This window comes from Scomber scombrus, chromosome 7 (genome assembly GCF_963691925.1).
Source record: "Scomber scombrus chromosome 7, fScoSco1.1, whole genome shotgun sequence".
Taxonomy (NCBI): Eukaryota; Metazoa; Chordata; class Actinopteri; order Scombriformes; family Scombridae; genus Scomber; species Scomber scombrus.
The window spans coordinates 4,319,634-4,346,103 of record NC_084976.1 but is presented as its reverse complement, the minus strand read 5'-3'; the positions used below and the strand labels follow the sequence as shown (position 1 = coordinate 4,346,103).

Below are 26,470 nucleotides of genomic sequence, written 5' to 3'. Positions count from 1 at the left end.
AGTAGAGGGAGAGAGAGTAAGTGTTCTTTACCCTATACATCAGAGTGTGTTCCCAGCTGTTGGAGAGGAGTAATATTGAGGTGCAAGGAAGTAGGATGTAGTTTTGTGTAAAATTTGATATATTCCATCACCTGAGTCAGAGACGATTGAGGCTGCAATGACCGGCACAAGCAGCGCTCTGATTGGTTGGTGTTTTCAGTATATTGACATTTTTCCTCTCACAGCAGTTTTACAACGTAAAAAAAAATTAAACCTAAAAATAAATATAAAAAACAAAAATACATCAAATAAATAAATACAGAATAAATTTAAAAAACAAACAAAAAACCCTAATAATAAATTAAAATAAAAAATACTTGAGAATAAATTAAAATACAAAAAAACTTAAAATAAAATAAAATAAAATAAATAAACCCCCAAAAAATTAAAAAAAAATACATCTAAAAACAGACTGAAAAACATAATGATGCGTAAAAGATACAATGAATCAGCACGAATAGTTTTCAGTACAAAACAGAAAGTTGCAAGTCACAGTCTAAAGCTCCCTGCAGCACATTTAAGACCTCTACATCTTACAGAGGCTTCACTCAGCACTTTTTCTCCACAGCTGCTTTATACTGTATGAAAATCTGCTCCTTCACTTCATTAAATCCCTGCAGCATCTGAAGGCAGCGAGACTGATATATGTTGATAAAGCTGCAGCCTCTGAGAAATGCTGTGCCAGAAGGAGACGCTGATTTAGCAGGGCTCACCATCAGCCTCTTTTCTAACTTTCTTTATAGCAAAAGTAGAATCTCATCTTTTATCTTTGAGTCACACTGCAGTTTAAACACTGTTGTGTAACATTAACTATTAAAACTATGTAACCATGTACTATAGTAACTAACTGATGAAAAAAAATCCTATCAGAGCTATGAGAGCAGTGATCTGATTGGCTGACAAGAGTATTTAATATAATCACACCTGCTGATCTGTACTCACATGCACTCAGCCCTTTAGCACATTGCTCCACTACACATACATGAACCAACATAGCAGGTGTGTGCATGGAGACGCCCTCACAGTCCTACCACCTTTGCTTGCTGTTGCACTTGCGTGGTTAAGATATGTCCCTGCGTACGTGCGCACGTGCAATCTTGCATGGAGTTAGAAAGAAGTGAGGTAATGGTAATTTATTTATTTTTAGGGGTGCTGAGATCAAATTTAGGGTTGCTTGAGCCTGCTTGTTTAAGTTGTACATTGTGAGGCTGACAGTGCGTGAGTGAAATCAGTGAATGATCACATTAACCAGTGCTGCGTTCTGTCCTGTAGGGCCAATCACAGCATCACACAACCCCAAAAAACTACAAAAGCGGACTCGTGACCAGTTGCTGTCTCACATACAGGGAATAATATACACGGACACACAGTAATTCAATTCTCATTTATTACAGAAGTAGGCGCCAACCCTCGGGAGGTAGCACAACATGCAGGGCTAAGCAAAGCTCCCTCTGTGTGACCCCATTCAAAAGATAGATCCTACATTCAAACTGGAAGGAGAAGAAGTGCACAGAGAGCACATCAAGTCCATGATATATGAGATTTCCAGTGAAATTTGTGCAAGCTGTAATGTGCCCTAGTAGAAATACACACACACACACACACACACATACACTTACACTTACACACACACTTACACACTCAGCCGCAGCCTCCCTGAGTATGAGAGCACAGCCTGATCCTGATCCTACTATGCAGAGGTCCAATTGATACACTGAGCAGTTAGTAAACTGATGTCACACTGAGCTCACCTTTCTCTACAGTGATTGACAGGTGCTTCATCCAATCACCTGCCAGGTTTTAATTTTTTCTTAACAGTTTCCGAGGACGAGTTCCAACAAATCTTTGGGCACGTGATGTTATGTTAGGACAGGTTTTGAGTGCAGCATCATCGTCTACTCCTCTGAGGCAGCTTTTCAGTCCATTAACATATCCCTAAAATTAAAAGGCTTTGTCTCTTCACTGAGAGCCATTACACAAACTTGGGGCCAAATGAGAGCATAGCAGGTGATCTGTAAAACAGGGTTAAGAACAAAGTGAGCATTTTTCAGACATAATCATGAACCGCTTCTGTTGATGTCCCTGTAACAGGCCATCCATTTGTTAAGCTTTAGCAGTGGCTCAGTGTTACTAATGCCTTTTCACTCCTGCCTTGCTCTTACCCCCACTCTCATAACAAATGCCATCTGGATGTCAGACAGAAAACAGGGATTATCCTCTGATGCTACAGAGTGTGTGTTTTTGCTTGTGGACCAGCAGCTTTCATATGCACCCTGTGTCCAGTGTTTATATTGTCTTTTTATTTCACTACTGCTGAGCTGACTGAACATGAAATGGAACTGGTAGAAAGTGTGCCTCAGGGACTCTCCTCTCCTGTACTGTACCATGCTTGATGTAGCAGTGACAGACAGTATGAGAGAGTCAGGCTCTGTAGACATGAGCTGATGCAGCCATGCTGCTGGAGCACAGCCGTGTCTTCAGATTGGATCTGATGCTATTCAGGCCACAACTAACCATTATTCTTATGAACAATTCATTTCATCTCTCATTTTACTCTTAAATATTTTTTGTCTGTTTTTATTTTAATATATTGTACATAAAAGGAAATAAAGCACATAACACAAGAAATATACATAATACATGCAGAACAGTGAGATTAGGAATAGAGAGCACTAACAAAAGGAGCCAGTGAAACCTATAAGAGCTCATCAGGTGACCCTCCTATGAGATATATAACATAAAGAAAGGAATACAACTAAAGTAAATATAAGTATTCAAAAGCATTTAAAGCATTGTAAATTAATTATAAATTAATATAATACAAACATATTATACATGAATTGAATTAATTAATTTTTTTAGCATTTAAAGCAATTTAAATAAATTATTATGAATTAATATAACATAATTATTATAAATGAATTAAATTAATTTAAATCTTTTAGCATTTAAAGCATTATAAATTAAATACAAATTATTTAAACAATGAAAATGTTTATCATTTAAAGCATTTTAAAGTATTTCCTTGTATTTACTGTACTTTAAAGAAATAAAGACACATGCAGACTAAGGCTAAACAAAAACATAACAAACTGAGGTGTTAAAAGTGTAATAAGAAAGATGATAATTTACAGATATATAGAATATGATAGTGAGAGCTGTGATGATGTTGTTGCATTACTTAATTGGTCCAGAAAGAAGAATGTGGTTAATTTCTTGAATGATTTTAAATTGGTTGTTATTAAATGTTATAATACTAAAAAATATCTTCCCAGAATCAAAGGTGATATCTTTGAATGTCACGATTTGTCCAACCAACAATCCAAATCTCAGAGATATGAAGTTAATGGTCATATTTGACAAAGAAAATAATCAAAATCACATTTAAGAAACTGAAACTATCACTTTTTTTGGCACATTTTCTAAAGAAAGTGATTAAAACTATTACCCGATTATCAAAACAGTTACAGAAACCATTCAAACAAAGGAGTTAATTACACCAATCAGCTCCAATTCATTGAGCTGCTACTTCAAATGGTGTAAAAGCACTATGACCTCAACTCCAGCTCATTATTGTTCCCTTTCATTATGACCACTCACTTACTTTAATTATACACAGTGCTGGCTATTGCCCAGGGCCAAGTCTTACAACGCTCATACTAACCCTGCAAAGTCAAGTCTGAAGACAGAGCAGAGCTAGCACTATTTACAATGCATCACTGTTAACAGAGAACTAACTCAAAGATCAGCCGGGAGCTAAAGTCTTCATCAGGCTTTTATGCAAAAAAAAAGAAGCAGGATTTTTGAATATCTGGCATTTTCTCTGTTCCATTCTGCCAACCCATTAAGTATTGAGGGCATCAGAGCATTTGAGCTTAATTAGAAAGTTACTTAAAAATCCTCATCATGGTAATTACGCGAGAGCTGCCAATACTGGATGAGAGCCGCTGTGATGTCTTTTTTTCTTTTCTTCTTCCTCCAGCCTGAGTGAGCTGGCTCCACTGTCTCTGCCGCGCATGTAAATGTTGTTCAGACCAAGTGACACTATGTTTGTATGTGGTTATACAAGTATGTCAGGATGTACACTATTTGTTTAGGAGAAGTACTTCAATATTTGTTTCATTAACTCGTTCAAATATCTGCCCCGTGTGTGTGTGTCTGAGTGTCTGATGCCACGTTCAGACTAGAATCTGTGTGGAAAACAGCAGCAGCCCTACAGTTCATTTGAATGGTGCCTATACACTGCACTGAAAACATAAACTACACTGGGAATTCATCAATTATAAATAACTATAAGAAACTAAAGAACAAAAAATACATATACATATGGGTCAATGGCGTGTTTTGTGTCCATGTGGTTTAGTTTAAATTTAAAGGGGTTAAAATGTGAAAATAAACATATAAATAACTTGCACAGATTATTTTTTGGACCCAGCATCAAATTTCTGCTTTTAATCCATTTTGAGAGAATATATTAGAGGATTATGGCAAAAATGTCTAAGTGGTGTAACCATAAAAACTTTGTGCCAAATAATTCAACTTGCTTTAAAACAGTAAATTCTCAATAAAACACCATATCAACTAGTTTAGCATGATCTTACATTATAACTTTTATATTAAATAAATGTAATGGAATACAATTGTTCTAAATATTACATTTCAATGTAATTGAATCAAGGAGATCAGGAAACATTTACTTTAAAAAAAAAAAAAAAGTCCACTTAAATACACTGTAGGTGGATACAATATGTAATATTTATCATTCTTTTGTGGTTACACCATTTGATATTTTCAGGAGCATTTTCAGGAGCATGGTTGGTGGATGTGCAAAGTGCCAGACAAACAGATTAAAATACTAAGAACAAGAAACAGTTCCCAAAGAAACTTTCTCCAATGTCTCGAAAAGAAGTTAGCTCCAGTTTCTGTTGTGGCAGTGTCCAGGTTGAGAGGGCAGAATAGAAAAATGCTGAGTGGACTGTGAAGGTAATGAAGTCCTGGGAATTCATTTTTTCTTTTTTTGTCAGATTTGACTTTTTTTTACACAGTTGTGTGTAGTTTTTACTTGTTGGAGCTCTACATAGAGAAAAAAAAAGACCAACCACATAAAAATAGAGAGGAGTAGCTTCAGTTGATCATAATGGACACACTCGACTGTGGCCATGCTGCCTGGTGTATTTGGGCTGTAAGGCAGAGAGAGAGATGTAAGGACGCTACATACTAAACTTAGTGACAGGATGTTTACTTTCCTAGCAAAATGCCAGAGGCTGGTTCTCCTGCTATTAACTCTGTTACCACTGTTCAAACTGCTGGAGCAGGTGGTGCGTGTGCTCATGTGTTTTTTGGTCACATAAAGTACGATTGGCTGCTTCTACATGCTGACAGTTTGTCTTTTCAGAAAGGTTGCACACATGCACACTCCAATAAGCACACACAAACACACAGATGAATTGAGTTGACATTCATTATAGCGTCGACACACACCCTTTTTCCGTGATAACAAGGAGCTTATTTGTCAATGAAACGCACATAAACAGTCAACCGCTTCTTTGCTCACACTATGAGCGTGTGTATCGCACCTGTGAACAAACAGAATTAGCTTAAAATGCCACAGGAGCATGAAAGAAGACAGGACAGGAGTGACATTTACCGGAGCGCATTCCTCTCACGCTTCTCTCTCAGGACATCATCCTTCCCATAACTGTCTCCTGGTTTCCATCCAATTATTCCCATTGTAGTCAGTATTTATTAAGACGTAAGGAAAACATTAGCACGAAAGCACAGGAGGAAAAAGATACACCATGTCTTTTCCGCTTGAGCATCATCTGAAACAATAGTCAATACAGCTGAATCAGCAAGATTGAACTTCTCTGTGCCGTCTGTCACTGCCATTCAGATTTCCATGTGCACAGACAATGTGATTAAAGAAAAGGGGAGCACAGTCTCGGATATATTTTTTATTGATGAAATCCTGTACGATAAAACCGACTGTGAAAAAATGTACCAGTTGAAACACACTCACACACAATAAACTCTATTTAGACTTGGACCGGATCAGTCAAATCACTCATTTTCCATACAAGGTGCTAAACATTCATCACTTAACATTTTGAGCAAATGTATAAGTCGGTAACTTGTTTGTAGACGCTGCTGGGTGTTTTAAAAATATGTGATTAAAGTGTTACATAAGCCATTTCTATCAGCAGCGGTTACATCAACATTTATAGATTTGGAATGTAAATGAATTTATTAATAATTCCTTGTTGCATAGAAGTGATTGAGTCTAGCCAATGTAAAAAATTGGAAAAAGTTTATTGGACCAGATATTTACTTACCTAACACAATGACATCGTATGCTGAACTGAAGGGTTAGTAATATTTGTTATATTTGCACATGCTTTAATCATATATGCCTTAAATGTGTTTGTATGTATGCCTTACATAATTGATGTGTATGTTTTATCGCCAAACATCTGCACTTTATATGTTGTGATATTTAACATTGTGTACTCTTTTAATGTTGCTTCTTTTACATGTTTTTAATTTAGTGTGTATTACATCATGTGCTGCTGCCTTCCTGGCCACGTCACCCTTATGAAATAGATGCTCGATCTCAATGGGCTAGATATCTATCTCTATCTTGACACTTCACATGGATTTACATTGTGTCTCTCTCTCTGTTTCCAGATATCTGGAGTCTAGGTGTGATCCTGTTCATGCTAGTATGCGGCCAGCCCCCCTTCCAGGAGGCCAACGACAGCGAGACCCTCACCATGATCATGGATTGTAAATACACTGTACCGGCCCACGTCTCCAGCGCCTGCAAAGAGTGAGTGACATATACACACACATTCACTAGGGGACCTGTTTTGAATGGATGCTATTGGAAAGAAATCTCACCTTTATAACCAGACATAGGGCAATACAGAGCCTGGTGTGGTATTTGTTAATTTCCGATTGCCCCACTTAACACTACATCCCTCTACGTGTTACTGTGTTTATCCCAGTTTTCACCCACTGTCTGGGTCCGGCTACCAGTCCTCATACTGTATATGTGTGTTTGGAGAACAGCCAATTCCATTAAGCTGACACGGCCTGTAGTCTGCAGTCGGGGGCGTTGACCTGTAACCATGCTGCAATGACTTCACACCAGAATCCTGCAAACAGTATGGATGGGCCCCACTGTACAGCATTTGCCTTATAACCACCCTGTCTATAAACCATGTGTCATATACTCAGTTCTTTCTAGCTTATGAGTTCCAGCTAATAGTTTTGTTCAGTTTTATGCCATGACTCATCATTTTTCAGTCACACAACCTTCATGCAGTAGCAAGAATGTCTAATATTAGCTCTTAGCACTAATTATGTTACCATCGCTAACTCTCTTCTGTGGTCATTGTTAAACCACACCTCTTCCTGTCTCAGGTACTAACTAGTGTTACAATATGACATGACTGAGCTCAGCTGCACAGTTCAGTTCAGTAGAAACCACACCGGAACATCTTGCACTCATATCTGTAAAGATGCTGCGACACATCAACCACAAAAGCAAAATGTGTGCAGAAGCTCTGCATTGTTGCATTGTTGCAGTCTTACTGAATATCTAATCCCACATATGTTCTATTTGTTAGCCTTATTATTAGAAAAACTCAATACTACCAAAAGTACCCCAGACACAAGTACAACACAATTGAAGGATACAGTTGGGTTAGTAACCTTTATTTATATTCAAGAGATCATTGAAGGTAACCCACAATTACATTGAGATTGAGTCAATTACAAAGACAGACAAGGAAAACAACAGCAAGAAAGAGGAAAAAAATTACAATTATACAAAGCAATTACAAGTAAATGTTGGGATGTTTAAGATTATTTTCTAAAAAAAAGTCAAAGCTTCAGCAACACTTGAAGTATAAACCAACTTTATTGTTAGACCAACAAGTTTTGGCTTGTGGCGTAAATCAGGGTCATCATAAAACACATTACAAACAGCATTTAGGGTCGTTAAAAAGCAGGAAAAAATTCATACCAGCATGACTTTTTTCCCCTTCTCCATGCACCTTGAAAGCATGTAAAGTAATGCCAGAAACCTCTACTCTTCTTCTAAGATCACATTTCTAAAATGTCCAAAAGGTATAAATGTATTTATTTAAATGGGGCTCCATGAGTTCAGGTGCGGTAAAACTAAAGCAGTTTTTCCAAGTTCAGACTGAAGTGAAAGCCAGTCTGAAGAGCAGGTTTGGTAAAGTGACAGAGCAGTTCTGAAAGGTCAGGGGGTTATTTTCCTGTAAGGGCTTTATAGATAAAAAGATACCAGTGAGTATCACCTCTCTATTGGAGATATATCCAACATTATTGTACAAAATATAGCTAGAGATTCACAGATTTTATGAGAAGTCACGGACAGCAACAAGACATCAGATCCTCAGAGTTTTATTAATGATGTGTTTGTATCAGAGAAGAAATCGTGATCATGCAGTATAATACCAGAAAAAGATGACTTCATGTAACATCATTCTGCCGTGTCATACTGAGTCACAAATACTGTATGTGGCCATGTTAAAAGTGCTATAGAAGAAGAAGCTCTACCAAAAATGTATAGTCTGTAGTCAGCTATAGCTAAACTGGTTCCCTCAGTATGTGCATTGTGGAATAAAGCAGTAGCCACGCTGATTTATTCCAGGCCCTGCAGACCAATTTGCTCCAGAATGTGGCAGATGCTGAACCCCTTCAAGCAGTCGAAGCAGCCCAGCTGCAGAGCCGCCGAGTCCAACCGCAGATAACAACACATGTTCCACACTCAAAATAAGTTGGGCAGTTAGTCAGATATATTAACAACTGCATAATTAACCATGTGTTAGTAAATCACACTCTTAATTTTCTACTAATTAATTCTCTCCAGCTTGGGAGAGGAGGGGGTTGTTTTCAACTACTCTGGCCAAGATTAATCAAGAAGATATTCATGAAGCAGTTTTTGTTGTTCCAGGTTAATGAGAGTTCAGTCATTATTGTATCTACTGACTGCAGAGAAATCATCTTCTTGTTTTGTTCGTCGCAGCGTTTAATTTGTGCATCTGACAACGCCCATTCCGCTGAATACCTTCTGCAGGATTGTCAAAGACAGTCGCTCATACTCTGCTGGATCAGATCGGACTTGCAGAAACAGGACGAGGACAAACTTCAGCTTAATCAGAAAATAGAAGCCACTCTAATTTCACTTTGACAGCAATAGATTTTTTTTGTTTTGTTGAATTGACGCAACGGGTAACGAGTGGGTTTCACTGGCTCAAGCGTAGCAGCATCATCGCTGTACGAGGGCCAATTCTTTATTTCCACACTCGCTGCACATAACAGTATTTTTAGACACAGGAAATAAACGCTTATCTCCTCCGAGTGGAAGGAGAGATCTGACTAGATTGAAGTGCTAAGCTGAGGCAGCTGTGAGCAATCTGATGGGCTCTGAGACTGGTTTTATATGGCTGCATGACAATCTCTGAATAGTTTTACATTCAGAAAAAATTCTAATGTAGTTTTTTTCCACCTTTTGTTGACGACAGAAACAAAAGAGGCAGATGTTGATAAAACCATCATAATATAACCTGATGTTATGTCTTCACCCTCAACTATCAGTGCTATCATATAGCTCAGGCATTATTGGCACACATTGACACACTATTTCACTTTGGGAGAAGACCAGTAAAAGTGCAAAGAACTCTCAAAGAGCTTCAGTATACAGTGAAGAGGCTGTGATTTGCAGCACAACAAGCTACTGAAGCTGTAAACAGAACCACATTCCCACAAAGGCTAAGTAGCTTCTGTCTTACACTGAACTACTCTCTAGAGACAGAAAACATGATTGCTGTTATAACTCTTTGGAGCCGTTTCAAAACAAACTAACATGACCAGACTCTTCCTGATGAAGGAAACATCACAGTTTGGCCTATTAATGTGTTTTTAATAGTCTGAGGTCAACCACACAGAGGAATACAGCAGCGAAGGGTACCAATCCACTCCCGCATTGCCCATCAGCCCATTCTGAACAAGGACAAATCCTGACAACAGAGGAGCAAACTATGAATGCTCATCACAGGAAGTGACACCATCTCAATATGGTTTAGCAAGAAAGGCAGAAACAAGTACATGTAGTTGTGTCATGGTGAGGTTAGATCGTGTTGACCTTTGGTGATCCGTGTGGTAATTCCACTATAAAATGTATATTTCTATACACAGCTGCTGATACTAGTGAAAAGATGCCGCATTGTTTGAATGCTAATATCACGTTTCTGCAGTGTCGACTCTGACTCGTAACTAAATAGGAGCAGAGTTCGTCTGCTGCTGTAAGTTTGAGGACGGTGAAATGTGGAAGAAGGTAAACTTACTTGCGTTATTTTCATCTTACTCAATTTTACTGCAAGAGACAGTATGGGGTAAACATGATTTCTCTTCAATTGTACCTTTTTTGTACAAGTCATTAATACACTGCAATGTTAATACATCAGTCTCAAAATCAAACAACAGTATAAAATAGGAAAACTAATTCTCAACCTGCACACCTTATGGTATGAGTTAAATGATAAAGAGCAGAGTGGACTGCTTAACTATCCTGCATTTTACCTTTGTCTATTTGTATACAGAACATTTACATAAACACACATTTTTTTGCAGTCATCCCTCAAATGTAGTAATCAAACACTTTTGCCAAAAATATGTAACAGAGGCATTACATTTTATAGTTTAACAATAAATTGACATCAGTGCACTGAGACAGTAAACTTCATTGAGAATTTAAATTAAAAAAAAACATTAAAGTTACATTTTAAAAAAGGATCAAATACACGTAAAGTTCTGCCTATATAACTTAAAAAAATACTGATACTGATAGATCTGTGATAGGCCAATATCGTTCGATATCGGCTGACCTATATATCAGTGAAAAACTGAGAAATGGGAGAGAAATGAGTCAGGGGTCTTGTACGTGATGAGTGGAGAGGTACAGGAGTGTATTTTGCCTTTGTCAGTCTGTCAGTGATCATGATCTGATTCTCTGGCTCAGTTTTCAACATATACTTCAGGTCAAGTATCCTCTCCTTACAAAATTCCCATATTGTCCACACTCCTGTTCTCCAATCACTCTGAGCTCCAAGTTACTGGATCAACACAGTCTTCCTCATTTTTTCTCCCCATCCGTGTGTTTGTTTCTCGTCTCCGTGCGAGAGTGTTTCTGTCTTTTCTGCTTTCTCTATTCCCCCGTCGATTCACGAAAAAGCATTTACACGCCTCAATTAATTAATTATTCGCCGGCTCTGCTTTTTCCGATTCCCACACAACCTCCTCCTTCTGTTTGTTTTCATTATCCCTGATTTTGATTTTCTAGGGATTAGACCGGAAATAAAATGTTTGTTTTTACACCCACCCACTTCTCCATGTCATGACCACTATCACCCTCACCACCGTCACCACCAATCAATAGCAGACAGATGTACCTTAGCTCATGTCTCGTCGTCTTTCTCACAGTGTGATTCGTGGACAGTGATCGTGTGGACTGTGTTTTTGAGCCAATCGCAATCACAACAGAACACTGTGTTCCTTCATTTCCTGTCCTTACCGTACTAACCACACACAGACACACACACACACTGAATACCTTCTTTTATATTCCATTACATATTCTGGGATGTGTTAGAAGAATGGGGATTTAGTCAGGTTGTTTATTTAATCCAAATTGAAAGGAGGTCTGATTTTCTCTCATGGTCGCCAGATCGTAGGTTAGTGGGATCTCTCACACACTTTGGAAACACACCTTCCTCTGAGAAAGTGTAAACTAGCTATTATAAAACAGCGTGGGTGTGTGAAAGCCGTAGTTGGAGGGAATGTTAGAGCGGGGAGCGTGCTCGTGTGACTGCAACTACTTTACAGCCTCTCTCTCTCAGTCAGTACAGCACCCGAGGGACAGACAAACAGAGGGATGAGACGAGACACAGAGTCCCTCATGTACTGTAAGAGTTCAAGAGGACATCCTTCTCTTGCTTGTGCTATAACACCAGCCAGTCATCTGTGGCTTGTAAGATGTGGTGTGCCAGTTAGTGTTAGCAGGAACAATCTTCAAGTATACACACGCTTTGATTTGTGGACTGTCAGTCATGTGTGAAACTTGTTGTATTAAAGCAGCAAGGCCTTTTGTTTTCTATATAAGCCCACACACACAGGCGTGTGACGATCGCTTTTTGTTTGTACAGCACCACTTTAAGTGCTGAGGTGGGTGTGTTTGCACTTTACTGAGGGATTAATGATCTACGATGTCCTTAAAGAAGTTGTGAAGTGGGAGGAGTTATTTCAGGCGCTCCTGGTTTGTGACGTAAATCATTTTTCCAATAGACAATCGAGTCACAGTTGGAGTTTTTCTATAGCTTAGCTTAGCTTTACTGTGTACATAAAGATTAACTTCTCAAAGTGCGTTTTGGCCAGAAACAGCCAATCAGCACCCTTATAAATTCAATCACGTGTATAATGAAAGGTTACATTGTTGAGAAATCAGATTTTCTTCTTTTAACTTCTGCGTCACTTTGGAGTGACTTCAGAGACTATGGTGCTGTGTTTTTGTTTGTAACTTCAACAACGAAGCGTTTTGAATTCATCACTGCTCTGATTTGTGACTGTAGACCTGTCACAATTATTACCGTATCAACTTATCATACAATAACATAATTATCAACATCATCATGTCTATATATGGACTTATCGTATGATACATGGACATGACCTTGACCCTTTTTTGACCTCAATATTGCCACAATTCACATAAGCAGCTAATGGCGCTTTTCCACTATACAGTTCTCCCACTGCTCAACTAGACTCGGTTTGGTACCAGGAACGATCTTTTCCATTACTTCGTAGAACCTCCTCAATGTGGGCGGGGTCGTCACAGCAAAAAAAAAAAACGAGTCGAGACAAGTAGTGCTAGAACTGTATAGTGGAAAAGCGCCATAAGAGGCTATTCATGTAGTGTCCTCCATTCCTCACTCAATTAAGGGTAAATAACTCTCTACTGGGCCGTAATGGCAGTCTGTGTTTTTACAGAAGTGTAGCACCCACTCTCCAATCCCCACCCCCACCCCCAGCCCCCCTTGCATTATTATACTATTATATTATCACTATATCAGTGGTATAAAATGATCTTCAAATGACAATAATATCGTTTATCTCGATTATTTCTGAGACAATATATCGTCCAACAAAAGTAGTTATCGTTGATTTATATAGCCCATTTCACAGACAACAGTCACAAAGTGTTTCACATTCAAAGTTTATAAAATCAACTACAATCAAATAACATTGAAATAAGAAAAAAATATAGACACCAGATAAAATATACAAAGGGAACCAACATGGGTGTCAAGTTAAAACATGAAACACCACAAACTACCTAAATGCCTAAATGTCTTAACAGATGGATTTTTGGGTGGTTTTTAAATGAGTCCACATTATCCAAGAACTTCAAGGTTATTGAGAGACTTTTCCAAAGCTTTGGTGCTGCTGACTAGAAGGCACGGTCTCCCCAAGTCTTCAAATGTGTCCGAAGTCAGCTGTCCGTCAAAGTCCTTTTATAAAATAAATGAAACTGGTGGTCATAATGTAAACTTTATAGGATTGTTACACTATTTAGGAGACTCCTGAGAAACATTTGAAATACATAATGACTCTAATTTAAATACAAGACAGTATACACACAAGTGAGTAAGAAATGACACAAATTGAGTTGGGATGATGGGGGAAAAATAACAAATATGGACATGTGGAGGAGTTGCTGTTCAACACATTTTACCATCACACAATACAAAGCAAAGCTACAAATATTCACATTGGGGTTTTCCCTAAAATAAAAAAAATTAAAAATCTGATAGTGTGTGTGTGTTTGTGCGCTTATCAGTGCATGTTTGCTATCAGTGCAGCAGCAGAGCAGAGATATACGAGCCCTTCCTGCTGCCTCTATCTCCTCTTCACTGCCTCTGCCGTTGCTGCTGCTGGTCGTGGTCCTCAGGGAGTCTCACTTGCTCTGACTAATCCCCAGCATGACTGACAGACAGCAGTGCACTGCTCTGCCCAGCCTGTAGCCTCCATCCCATGCTCCACTTCTACTTTAGCGCCAACACACTCGGGGGGATTGGATAGAGTTGGGGGGGATAAAAAAAATAAAATGAATTCAGCATTGCCAAAATGAGCTGAAATGCACTGGGCTTGGTTACACAGGTTTATCAGCTTTAGTCTAGTTTGTGTGTGTGTGTGTGAATATGCTGATGGATGGCTGTCCTCATTCTCTCTAAAAACACTCAAACATAGAATCATATTACATAGTAACCAAAGAAAACAAAGCGTTCTGGGTCTTGTAGTTTACAGGAGACACTACTTACAATGACAGTATTTACTAAGGCTGGTTAAAACAATTATTTTCTCCTTGTTGTGTATGTGTCTCTTTTTATTTTGCAGCTTTGTTATCTGTAAAATGTACGACCTGGGATCTATGCTTTAGTTGTCTGTGTTATTATGCAGATGACAAAGATGGCTTACTTCTGAGCGCATGATGCTTTTTTCCCCCTCCAGATTCATTTTAGTCATCTCACTAGATCCCATATCCCATCCAATCCTATTAAAGCTCAATCTCAGCTTTCAACAGAGTCATTTGCATGGAATTTAATCTGCCGGCCCACCAGCTGTATAGTTGAAGATGCTCGGCTTTGTCAAAGCAAATGTCTCACACGGTCTGTCACAGTATATAGCACAACATATATATTCAATGACTTGACGTAGCGTGTGTCAAGGCAACAAAACAGGTTAGACTATTCAAACAAAAGACAGCAGGAATGTTGGCTAAACCATAAAAATGGAAGAGCTGCTGGCACATTCACTAAGCTTCTTTCAAATGACTGTCAGAGCCTTTAGATTTTGCATCGCCCTCTATTTTGACAATCCAAGACAGATTATGTGAACGGACACAGCTGCAGAGGAGTCCATTTAAAAACAGTCACTAATTAGGACCTGAATTGAGGCTGGTTAAGGCTCCTCTTAATGGCGTCTGTTAAAGTCGTGTTACAGTGTACATTCTGTAGCATTTAAACTGAGGTAACCAGAGTAGATATAGATGCATGCAAGTGCCTATCCTTACACTAAATACTCTGTAGAGGTTTCAGACAACAGCAACTTGAGACCTGAGGCTATAATGTGTCAATAGTGCAGTGTCAAAAGACCAATACGCAACTTTTTCCGCAGTTTCATTTGGTCTCTTGTCAATGGTGTCATACCCCCTTTAGGCATGTGTCAGTGTTGTGTTTAGGCCTGTCACAATAATTACATTATCGACTATTCGTACAATAACCTATTTCAACATCATCAAATCAATATATGGACTTATCGTATGATACATGGACATAACCTTGATCAATTTTTTGCACTCAGTATTGCCACACTTCACATTAGCAGCTAAGAGGCTATTCATGTCACATTGTCTAAACAAGTAGTGTCCTCCATTCCTCACTGTGTACGTCCTGAGTGGAGACTGTAGAAGAATTAAAGGTAAATAACTCTGTCCCCAACCATAATGACAGTCTGTGTTTTTACACAAGTGTAGCGCTTACTCTCCAATCCCACCTCCCACCCCCCTTGCATTATTATACTATTATATTATCATGATATCAGTGGTATAAAATGATCTTCACATGACAACAATATAGTTTATCGCGATTATTTCTGAGACAATATATCGTCCAACAAATTTAATTATCATGACAGGTCTACTCTGTCCACTGAACAGCATGGGTGAAACTACTTTTATTTAGTGTTTTATCTGCGGAGACCCCTGCAGATAATTCAGTGACATTAATGATGACTTTTTCAAAACGTCAACAAACATTTTGTTATTGTTTTGATTGAGAGACCCACAGTGGTAGAACTGACATATTGTGGCTTTAAGGAGTTTTAAAAGACTTTTGAAAGTTCCACATTTTATATTAAGGTCAGAGAAGTTAAAGAGGGGTGTTATCACCAGTGTAGTAGGGACACCCAAAAATACATATTGGAGTCGCCCAAAGGCGTCATTTTCAGCAGTGGGAATTAGTGCAGCTTCGTTTGTAGATTGAATCAAAAATAACAAGTTTATCTGCTAAAAAGTCTTCTGAAGTCATCAGGCACCAAAATAAAAACAAACAAGTCAACACGAGTCAGGCGAGACTGCTGTGACAGACTAAACATTGTATTGACCCAGGTCATTCATCAATTACAATGACAACATGGCTGTGACGGGTCCTCTCCCTCCGGCTGAAGGGGGAGGGCAGGTGGTGGAGCAGGTGGAAACCTTCCAGCACCTGGGAAGCAGTCAGCCAGCACGAGTACTTCCACAAGTATGCAGATGGGGTCTCTTCAGGACCCAGCAGCACCTCATGTTTAATACAACTAAAATAACCGGCACAACACACAAGTGTCTATATCCAGTCTGATTATTTAACAGGATCGCTGTGATTTTGAAATTAAAGTGTGTGCTTTCTCTCTTTCCCCCCCTCCCCCTTCTTCACGACTCCAGTCTGATAGATCGTATGCTTCAGAGGGACCCCAAGCGCAGAGCGTCCCTAGAGGAGATCGAGAGCCACGCCTGGCTGCAGGGCGTGGACCCGTCCCCGGCCACCAAGTACAACACTCCCCTGGTCTCCCACAAAAACCTGTCAGACGAGGAACACAACAGCATCATCCAGCGCATGGTGCTGGGAGACATCGCAGACCGAGAGGCCATCGTAGAGTGAGTAGCTGCTACGTTGACTCTCTAGTGTAATCTGAATGTCCTTAATCAAAGAAAGATGAGTGAGTGCTTCATGTGTCAGTAGTGTACGGTATGACTAAACTCATTCAACTGACCAATTTCATCTTCAGTTGTCTACAATTGTATTTTTCAACTTTTTTATTTAAAATCACCAAGTGTGTTTCACAAAGGCAAAAGGTTTGGTCTGTAAAAGGTTGATCTTTGAGCCCAAGATGACATCCTCAAATGTCTCGTTTTGTCCACAACCCAAACAGTTTCAGTTTATTATAGTACAGGACTAACAAAACCACAATATATCCATATGTGGAAAGCTGAGTTCTTGTATTTGGGCTTTTTTTTTGAAAAAAAAGCTCTTTCACACTGTCTCACTCACTGCTATATGTTTTATTGAGTCACAACATTTCAGTCTATCCAACCTTCATCAAGGAAAAAAAGGATTCAAAATAATTAGTTGACTATAAAAATACTACTGAAGATGTACATTTTGAAAAATGTCTCATAATTGTAAAGGCTCATTCATTTCCTAAAACTTTTCAGCAGAGGATTGGTACACATTTGCAGTCAATCAATCCGATTTTATTTGTATTGCCCTTTTTATACATAGTAATGTAACACAAAGTGCTTTACATAGCTATCATCACTCTTATGAATCTGCAATGAGGAAACACCAGAAGTCGGTTAAAAATGTTCACATTCAGAATAACCAAACAAAATAAATAATACAAGATAATAAAAGATTAATAAAATATAATGAATAAATAAAAAATAGTCACTATAAAAATAAAGTGGATAAAACCAGAATTGTGAGGTTAAGTATTTAAAGGAAAACAAAGATAAGAAGAACATGAAATAATAAAACGACAAAGAGGAAATGCAATGAAGTAAAAGCAGCCAATGAAAGCTATAACCACAGCCTGCATACATCCACACACAACTGCACTGATAACAGTAAACTGTTGCACTTAATCACCCTGATCCTGTCTCTTCACCATACTGACGTGCGAGAAGCCAAATAACACAGAACAAGAGAACACTACGCCTGAAGCATGCCGACAGGTTTAACGTAAAGAAAGCCCCCCTCCCCCCCTCCCTCTCTCTAGCCCTGCAGCTAGAAGAGAAACGAGGCGAGCTGTATGAGGAAACATTACAGGCATCAGAAAGAGCGGCTGTTGATTTCAGAAGCACGATTGCAAGTTTGCACTTGTTCCTGTCAGCCTCGTTTCACAGCTCACCTTCATCTTCCTCTACAGAGCTACCTGTGGTGTGGAGAGAAAACTTACAGCGTGTTCTCTTTCATTTTCCTTTCATTCTGCGTGTGTGTGGCTGCATATACGTTGTGATCCAGTGTGTGTATGACTTTATGAGATAATAGGAGAGAGAGAGAGAGAATACTGCACATCTGTAGCACGCAGTTTTTACGAGGCAGGCTTCCCCACCGAGCATCAATCTTTGATGTGTCTGTGTGACGTCGTGTTACTACAGTTGTGCTACTACAGTGGTGCTTCACCCTCCACCCTCCGCCCTCATACAGCAGCTCTCTCAAAAGCTTGGAGTGTCACACAGCAGAGACCTCGCCTCAGCATCACAGCCAGCACGCTACAAAGAGGCCACGTCTCCCAAGTCTGCCAGCTTTTTCATTCACTACAGCGCTCGCTCGGGTTACAGCACACAGTTCTGATTGGCTCTCACACTTCAGCGCACAATTCCTACGCCTGCCAGTCAATTAGCCGTGCCCTCACTTGATTAAACGTGGGCATCGGCACCAGATTTATTAATAGCAGTTTCTGATGGAGGGTTTTTCAGCAGAGTTCACCCTTTATGTTCTGCTCCAACCAGAGCTCACAGGAGACACTTAACATGTGCTGAGGGTTTTTAAGTGCATTCACTTCATTGATTGATTGATTGATTGATTGATTGATTGATTTTATTCATGGATTATCAGACGCAGATTTCTAACATGGTCCTGAGATAATGGAAGACAAAAGACAACACAAAGAAGCACAAAAAGCATAAAAATAAACTAAAGACACCAACAAAGAATATGAAGAAAAAAAAATCAGAAACAGTGACAAACTTTAGCAAACTATTTAGTCTTAACCTGACTTTATAAGCCCCTTCCATATTAAAAGACCTGTGTTGATGCTACACAAATGAGACCGCACACAAACATTTGGATATTTTTAACTTAAAAAAAAATAAGTGTGTGCTAAACAGTGTTAAATAGGATGCTTTGTATTTCATATGTAATGAAAATGTGATAATTATATAAAACAGATGGTGTTAGTTGATAAGATAAGTCAGGCTGGTGTAACAGCTCAGTATTATATGTATTATATTGTATTTTTGGCATTTTTTTATGTAACAGTAGAAATGACAGGAAGTGAAGGAACAGTTATGGAATGACAGAGGCAAGGAAATGACAGTGCAGTTCTAGAAATACAAGCATTATTCAACTATTTTTATAATGGTTATAAAGCAAACATGGCTAAGAAGTGTTGGTTTCCACCTCTCAAATGTGATGATTTAAAACTTTTCTTTATCATACATGATAGTAACTAAATATCTTTGGTTGCTGGACAAGACATTTAAAGATGTCATCTTCGAGTTCGGGATATTCTAACTTAATTTTCATTACTTTCTGACGCTTTATTGACCAACTGATTAATCGATAATGAAATCAATCATTAGTTGGAGCATTACGCCGTTCACAGTTGGCCACCAGAACGTCCCAGCTCAACACTTCTATTAAAATAAATATACAAATACAGTATTCAAAAAATAGTTCAAATACTATCTGTTCCAAACAAATAAAGGCTGCATGAGAACAGATTGACAGAGGGTCAAATACCTGTACTGTAATGACTCACACATGGAATTCCACAGCACTAATTTTCTTCAGGAACAACAGTGAATTCCTGTCATACTCAGCAGTTTCTCTTTCAACAGAAATGTTGTTTCCATTCACTAATTATGACCTTATTTCCTTTGTACTTGACTATTTTTCTTTCAGTGGAATGCAACACTTCATATAGATGTTTCACATAAAAAGCATACCAGTAAATGACTCAAATCCCTTTGTGCTGCTGGAACGATTTTATTAAGACTGCTTCTCTTCATCTGGTTAAATGCCTGCCTTTATACGTTTATTATGTTTTTCTAACTCCAACTTTACAGGGGTGTAATATTTGAAATAAATATAAAAATAATACCTGTTGTTGTCTTCACAACATGTATGAATCATATCTAAGGGGATTTTCAATTCTAACCCCACTTAACCTTTTGTATATGAATTGTTTTCTCAACAAACACAGGACACATACACACAGACACATGGAAGCATACATACACAGTCCAGAAATGCTCTCCCTCCTCCTGTGTATCCAGCTGTTGGAAGCAGTCCTGAAGATTTGATTAGTTTCATTAATATGCAGAGCTTCAGCTCTAATCCTACTGGCTGCACAGGGAGGTAAAAAGATGTGCTTCTCTCTATACAGATTTTACCAGGGTCAGAAGGTCAGGCTATAACATAATACACTCAGCGGCATTATGCGGTACACCTGTGCAATCTAATGCAATCCAATACAACAGCTCTGCTATAACTCTTTTATGAAGCTGATACATTTTCAGTTTGTGTTGACATTGTCAGAAAGCTGATAATTCTACTTTATGGGTAGTGGAGTGCATTATATTGAATGGTGTTTCTAATATTTTGTCCACTCCATTAACTTAAATGGGAGGGGGGGCAAAATATTAGGAACACGTTTCAATATAATACACCCAAGTATACCATCACCCACTATGCCCTCAGTTATAGACATAAAGAAATATCACCTTTCTTAGTATAAGTGCCTTATGAAAGTAGAGTTTATTTTGGTGTATTTAGAATTTGATGGTTTGGATAGCACAGGTCACACAGTATAGTTTCACAATTCAACCTCTAGACTTACATTGTCTTATATTGTTGGTTTTTCCAAGGAGAAACACATTGTGCCTCATGCAAGAAGCACTTGTATAAACAGATTCATTGTTAGTGGTTAGAATATTCTCTTAGGTATAGGTGCGTTTTACAAGACGTCTGCGATTGGTCCAGACCTGTCGAACAAGTCATAACTAGTCAGACTCTCCACGAGGGGAAAGACACTTGAATGTTAATGTAGTATAACATCCCTCCACTGCCTCTTAATCATGGAGCTCTCTACTTAGTTTTTTTAGCCTCTAACTTTCTGTCACAGTACAGTGCTGCTCTGATGACGAGTCTTATATTTAATATTGTCTAATTGTTTCTTGGTCCACTAATACCAATACACACTGTTTAATTTGTTGTGAGACCATTTTAACACTCCTGTGAGCAGACCTGACAGGAAAATGAGAAAGATTTAAGATAATATAATGAAAATGTTTTGCCTGAGGCAAATTAAGGGTATTACATTATGTGCAATATAATGTTAACATTATTTTTAAGGGTATTAGAAAAAAGGAGCTATATAGGTGGGAAAAAAATAGTTACTCCCTCAAAAACACTTCCTATATAACCTCCTATAAAACACCTCATATACATGGTAAGTATAGAAATAAGTGTAATATCTGCAATACTATATGTTGTATACTATACTGTATGTACTATATCTTGAATTAAACTTTGTTTAAATGCAAATCAATGTAATGCTTTTGATACTAGTATAGTGTTGGAGAACCATAATGATAATGACAGTGATTAAAAACATATTTTAATTAGATGTGTATATTTGAATATGTGCAACATTCCTTCAGACGAGTCCCGGCAAGTTTGAGTACAGTCATGCTGCACTTCCACATTGTGTCCAGTTGAATTGTCTCTGCTCTGTCTCTGTGTCTCTGTGGAATGCAGACTTGGCTCTCTGCCGATGCAAATACTGCGGTTAGATAATTGGGAATCTAAAACTTGACAACCACATGTCCCGTCTGGCAACATGACCTGCTCCAGGCCTGACTTTTGACTGGATGGAAAAACAGTGCTGTTGTGCCTCCTCTAGGGCGGCAAATCAATGAATCTGCTAGCAATTTTTTAAATTTAATCGAATTATTGTTTGATCTTTAAAACAGGGCCTGACTGACACTGAGTTTTGAGGCTGGTACCGATATTAGGGAATAAAAAAGGTCTGAAACTCTGATAATCTTATATGGACAGAATGTATACATAAACACATATTTTTTGCCGTAATCCCTCAAATGTGGATATCAAACACTTGTAAAGAAGGTGTGATATTTTACAGTTTAATAACAATAATGAACTGAAACAGTAAACTTCACAGGGAATTAAATGATTATAAGTATAGATAAAGAACACAGAACAAAAAAACAAGTAAGTCAAATATGCATATATGCAGCCTTTATCGTTACAAAAGTATCAGCACTTATCGGACAACGTAAACACAGATACCGATATTAACTGTGAGAGGCAAATATCGGCCGTTAATATTGGCTGACAGATACAAGGGGTCGGGCCCTACTATAAAATGTCAGAAAATCGATACGCTTGGTCTTCAAAATGTCCAAAAATGGTAAAAAGATGTTGATCACTTTTCCCCAAAGCCCAGTGTGATGTCTTCAAATGTCTTGTTTTGCTCAGTCCACCATTCCACAACCCAAAGATGTTGAATTTACTGTCATAGAAGACTAAAGAAAACAGAAAATATTGACATTTAAGAAGTTTGAATCAGAAAATTTGGAAATTTTTGTCTTAAAAACCACTCCAAATGATTCATCAATTATCAAAATAGTTGCAATCAATGGCGACTAATCATTGTATGCTGACGATGCAAATGTGTCTATTTCAGAGCTCTGGAGACCAACAAATACAACCACATCACAGCCACGTACTACCTGCTAGCAGAGAGGATCCTGAGGGAGAAGCAGGAGAAGGAGGTCCAGACTCGCTCCTCCAGCCCCAGCAACATCAAGGCACAATTCAGGTAAAGTTACACCCATATGTTGTGATTGTGCACAGTCGCAAGGAAGCAAAGTCTGAAAAATCTACCTTTCCCAAGCTATAGCCAGTGGAGAAATCCAGATTTTTAGAGGAGAGGACGAGTACGACATATCACAGTTCCTCATCATAATGACTATCTGAGTCACAGTATGAGCTGAGAGGAGGATAATTGACCTATCTCGCTCCACCGCCTCACACCGCAGCCTGCTTGGCTCCACTTTGCAGAGCCGAGCCACAGTTACTTAAGGCCGTGTGACATCTGCAAAGGTTTCATTTCCATTTCTGGGTTCACTGGATCACCACCTGCATTATTATGATGTTGCTGCTGGGCTCAGAGGAGACGCACAGAGGTAATACGTTGAGCTATTAACATACTTTCCATAATGTTTTAATTCTGGATCTCAGACTCTTAGATTTTCCGTCGTTCATCACTGTTGATCAAAGTTTGGCTGCAGTCGCTCATCATAATGGTGACAACTATACAAAAATACATCCCAGTTGATCCCTTTAACAGTCTAGATCTTTCCTCTTTGTTTGCTTGCCAACATTGTTCCTCTTAAAAGGAAGACCAGAGCAGCAATGTTCAGTTATAAAAGGAAGGAGGACAGAGGAGAGGAACAAATAAGGAAAGGAGCAGCGAGAGTGGACGTCAGCAGGACAGCTGTGGCTATGAAACACTGGCAAGACTCCCGCCACATTCCTTCTTTCTGATCCACAGAGGCTCCTTTACATCTAAACAATGCTTTAATGCATCGATTTAGAGCAAAAAGGCAACTGTTGTTTATTTTTACTGCAAGTCTCCTCTTAACTAGATGCTAGTTGAGGTTGAAGTTGAGTGATGCTGAATAGGTTTGGGTAAAAGAACAGATGGAGACAGAGGAGAACAGGTGGAAAGGCCATCTCAGATACAAGACACAACAGAGGAAACATGACTCATCACATTTTTCAGCACTACAGACAGTAGGACAATGTCCACATCAACAGCGACCTGCACAAACACTGAGTAAGGTGGAGCTTCTGTCTGTAGGTCTGTATGGTGGCTACCTGCATCATATTGTATAATCAGAATATCTCTGTGATGTCTAAACAAAACTTTAGAGTCTACAGAGATGCTAGCAGTCCTGTGAGGTTGTACGTAAGCACAGCGGCACTTTGTGATAAATGCTCATGTCAGCATCATGGATGTATAAAGAGCTGATACAGCACCGGCGCTCCACCTTGCTGCCTATTTGTCCCAGTGTCAACAACCCAAAAAGCATTTTCTCAATAAACCACTATATAAAAGAGACCACTATAAAACGGTTGACAGGCACCTCCAACTGCAAACAATGATTACACTTTGATTTCTTTTAATCCATGACGGTTATATATGTATAAAACTTTCCTAAAGCCTAGAAAAGCTGTTTTTAAGTGTGTCATGTCACCAGTGTGAAGTCTATGGGCTAGCAGGACAAACCCTACTGAGCATGTGCAGTGCAACACACAAAAAGGAGACAAACACAGAAGCTAGAAGACTCTTTTTTTTCTTTTTTTTAATCTTGGTGAGCAGTTTTCATTCAGGTGAATACATCATAATACATCCATGGTCGTCATGTTAAAAAGGCTTAAACATGGATGTATTATGAGAGTTGAATATGTGCAGTAGTGTTTCCTCCACTGGCGCCACCGTTGAGTCCACACAGACTTTACATTGTGATGACGTCACAGATTTCTAAATAGCTTTTCTCAGCTTGAGGAAAGTTTTACAAATATAAAATCTCCATGCATCAAAAATTCATAACAGAAAGTGTCATAATTGACCTTGTCTGCTGTTCGAGATGCCCTGTCATAGTTTTACAGACGTCTCTTTTACAATGGTGGTCTATGAGGGAAAGGCTTTTTGGGCCACAGGGAGATTTTTTAGCTACAATACCACCAGTGACCACTGGGAAAATTGGCAACGCTCTTATAATACATCCATGAGCAAAACAGTAATAGTGCTAGCATGTTGATGTTTAGTTGGTATCAAATTTACCATCTTTAGTATTTTTATGCTAATATTTGTTTAGTAGCACAATTAAAACAAAGTACAGCGGTTATTTCAGCCTGGACTAAACACTAGAGCCACGCTGCTAGCTTGACTTATTTAGAGTTATGGTCACCACCTTTATCTTCATGCTTTATTAAGTACTTGATATGACGGCGGTGCCTCCGCTCTGTTGTCTCAGTAGGAGGAGATCAGAGAGGTGTAGCGGAGCAGTAGCAGCAGCCTGGTGAAATGAATCTTTAGCCTCCTGCGCTGTGATCCCCAAGCACAAGATAGTGACTAATGTGTTTAAAGGAGACCTCGGCTAATTGGCTCAGACTGACCCACATACCAGGAGCCACTTCACACACACACACACACATCAAACGGTACTGTCAGACTTGTGGAAGTGACCTGAAAAAACCCAAGTAGTTTTGTATGAGTGTTCTCAGATTTCTCCTCCTCCGTGTGGATGTAGTCTCAGATGTTTGCCAGTGTTTGTATGCAAATGTCGGCTCCAGTCAGTGAGAGTGCATTCATGTGTGTGTCGAGCTAACAGACGCTCTTTTGGGATTAATTGTTTTCTGACTCTTCGGCGCGCTGTCGAGGGAATCGCTCAGTCTCACTGTTTGTTCACACTCCCCCCCCCTAACTTCCTCAATCAAGTTCAGACATTCACTTACCATCATAAACAACAGAGACCATCATTTTTATCATTAGGCATTTGTGTTTTAAATCAAATAGAGTAGTTAGTTCAAGTGCTGCTCTGCTTTTTATTTTAATATCAAATTAGCATCCATACAAGGTGTTTAATGATCCTCTGACACTGAATACTTGAGCTGTGGTCCTGCTAATTAACTCCAATGCCTCAGTGCTCAATTTAGTCTTAAGACAGAAATACAGAACCAAGGTTTTAAAAAGATGATCTCACCCTAAAGTCCATTTAGTAGTTGTCCTGGTGCTTTTGGTCGTAGCAGTCGAGCTTCCTCAGCAGGTGGTGTTTATGTTTCAGTCTCAACTTTTGAAATAGAAGTTGAAAAGACCATCTTAAACCAGGGTCTGTTGAGTTCTGGAGCGTTTCATTAAGTCTGCTGCTTTTTCCAAAGTCAAAAAACAACTTTGAAGCTCAGTATCAAGGGTTTGAATCATGTAATAACTCAACAAAGAATACATCATTAAAGCTGAGAATATGGCATAACATATAGCACCTACATATGTTTATTCTATCCAAAAAAGCCACACACACATAAGGACTAACATATCCCAGCACTGACCCTCCTCTCCCTGTATTAAAAAGCCTAAACAAGACAGCAGTTTTTTCCATTTTCAATTAAAATGTCGGCACAAATGGCCTGGTAACCACGGTAACAGTTTGCACTACAGAAAGTGTCCCATCAACTGTGTGAAAGGTGGAAGAGAAGAGGTCAGTTCACACACTTGATGTTGATGCTTTTAAAGGGGCACACATCGATTTCAGCTTACATGTCACTGGGACTACAACACAGCCTGAAAAACAGCTGTTTAATGTCCTCTGTTACTCTCATGTCATAGTGATGTCAGCAGTGTTGGATGACTTCAGTTTATACCAGAAAGCTTTTTAAAAAGTTGAGCCGTGGAGTTCAGCAGGCCGGGAGGATCTAATGAAAGACATTAGTCA

General features: G+C 38.9%; 1 protein-coding gene across 2 annotated transcripts in view; it reads left to right on the top strand.

Moving 5' to 3' along the window:
- The window catches only part of snrka (SNF related kinase a), a 55,030-nt gene that overhangs the window by 22,340 nt on the left and 6,220 nt on the right, over positions 1 to 26,470 (top strand). For both annotated transcript variants that reach the window (XM_062422007.1, XM_062422006.1), the window contains exons 2-4: positions 6,724 to 6,865; positions 16,607 to 16,819; positions 22,657 to 22,791. In XM_062422007.1, the coding sequence (XP_062277991.1) occupies positions 6,724 to 6,865; positions 16,607 to 16,819; positions 22,657 to 22,791 (490 nt within the window). The remainder of the gene's footprint in view (positions 1 to 6,723; positions 6,866 to 16,606; positions 16,820 to 22,656; positions 22,792 to 26,470) is intronic.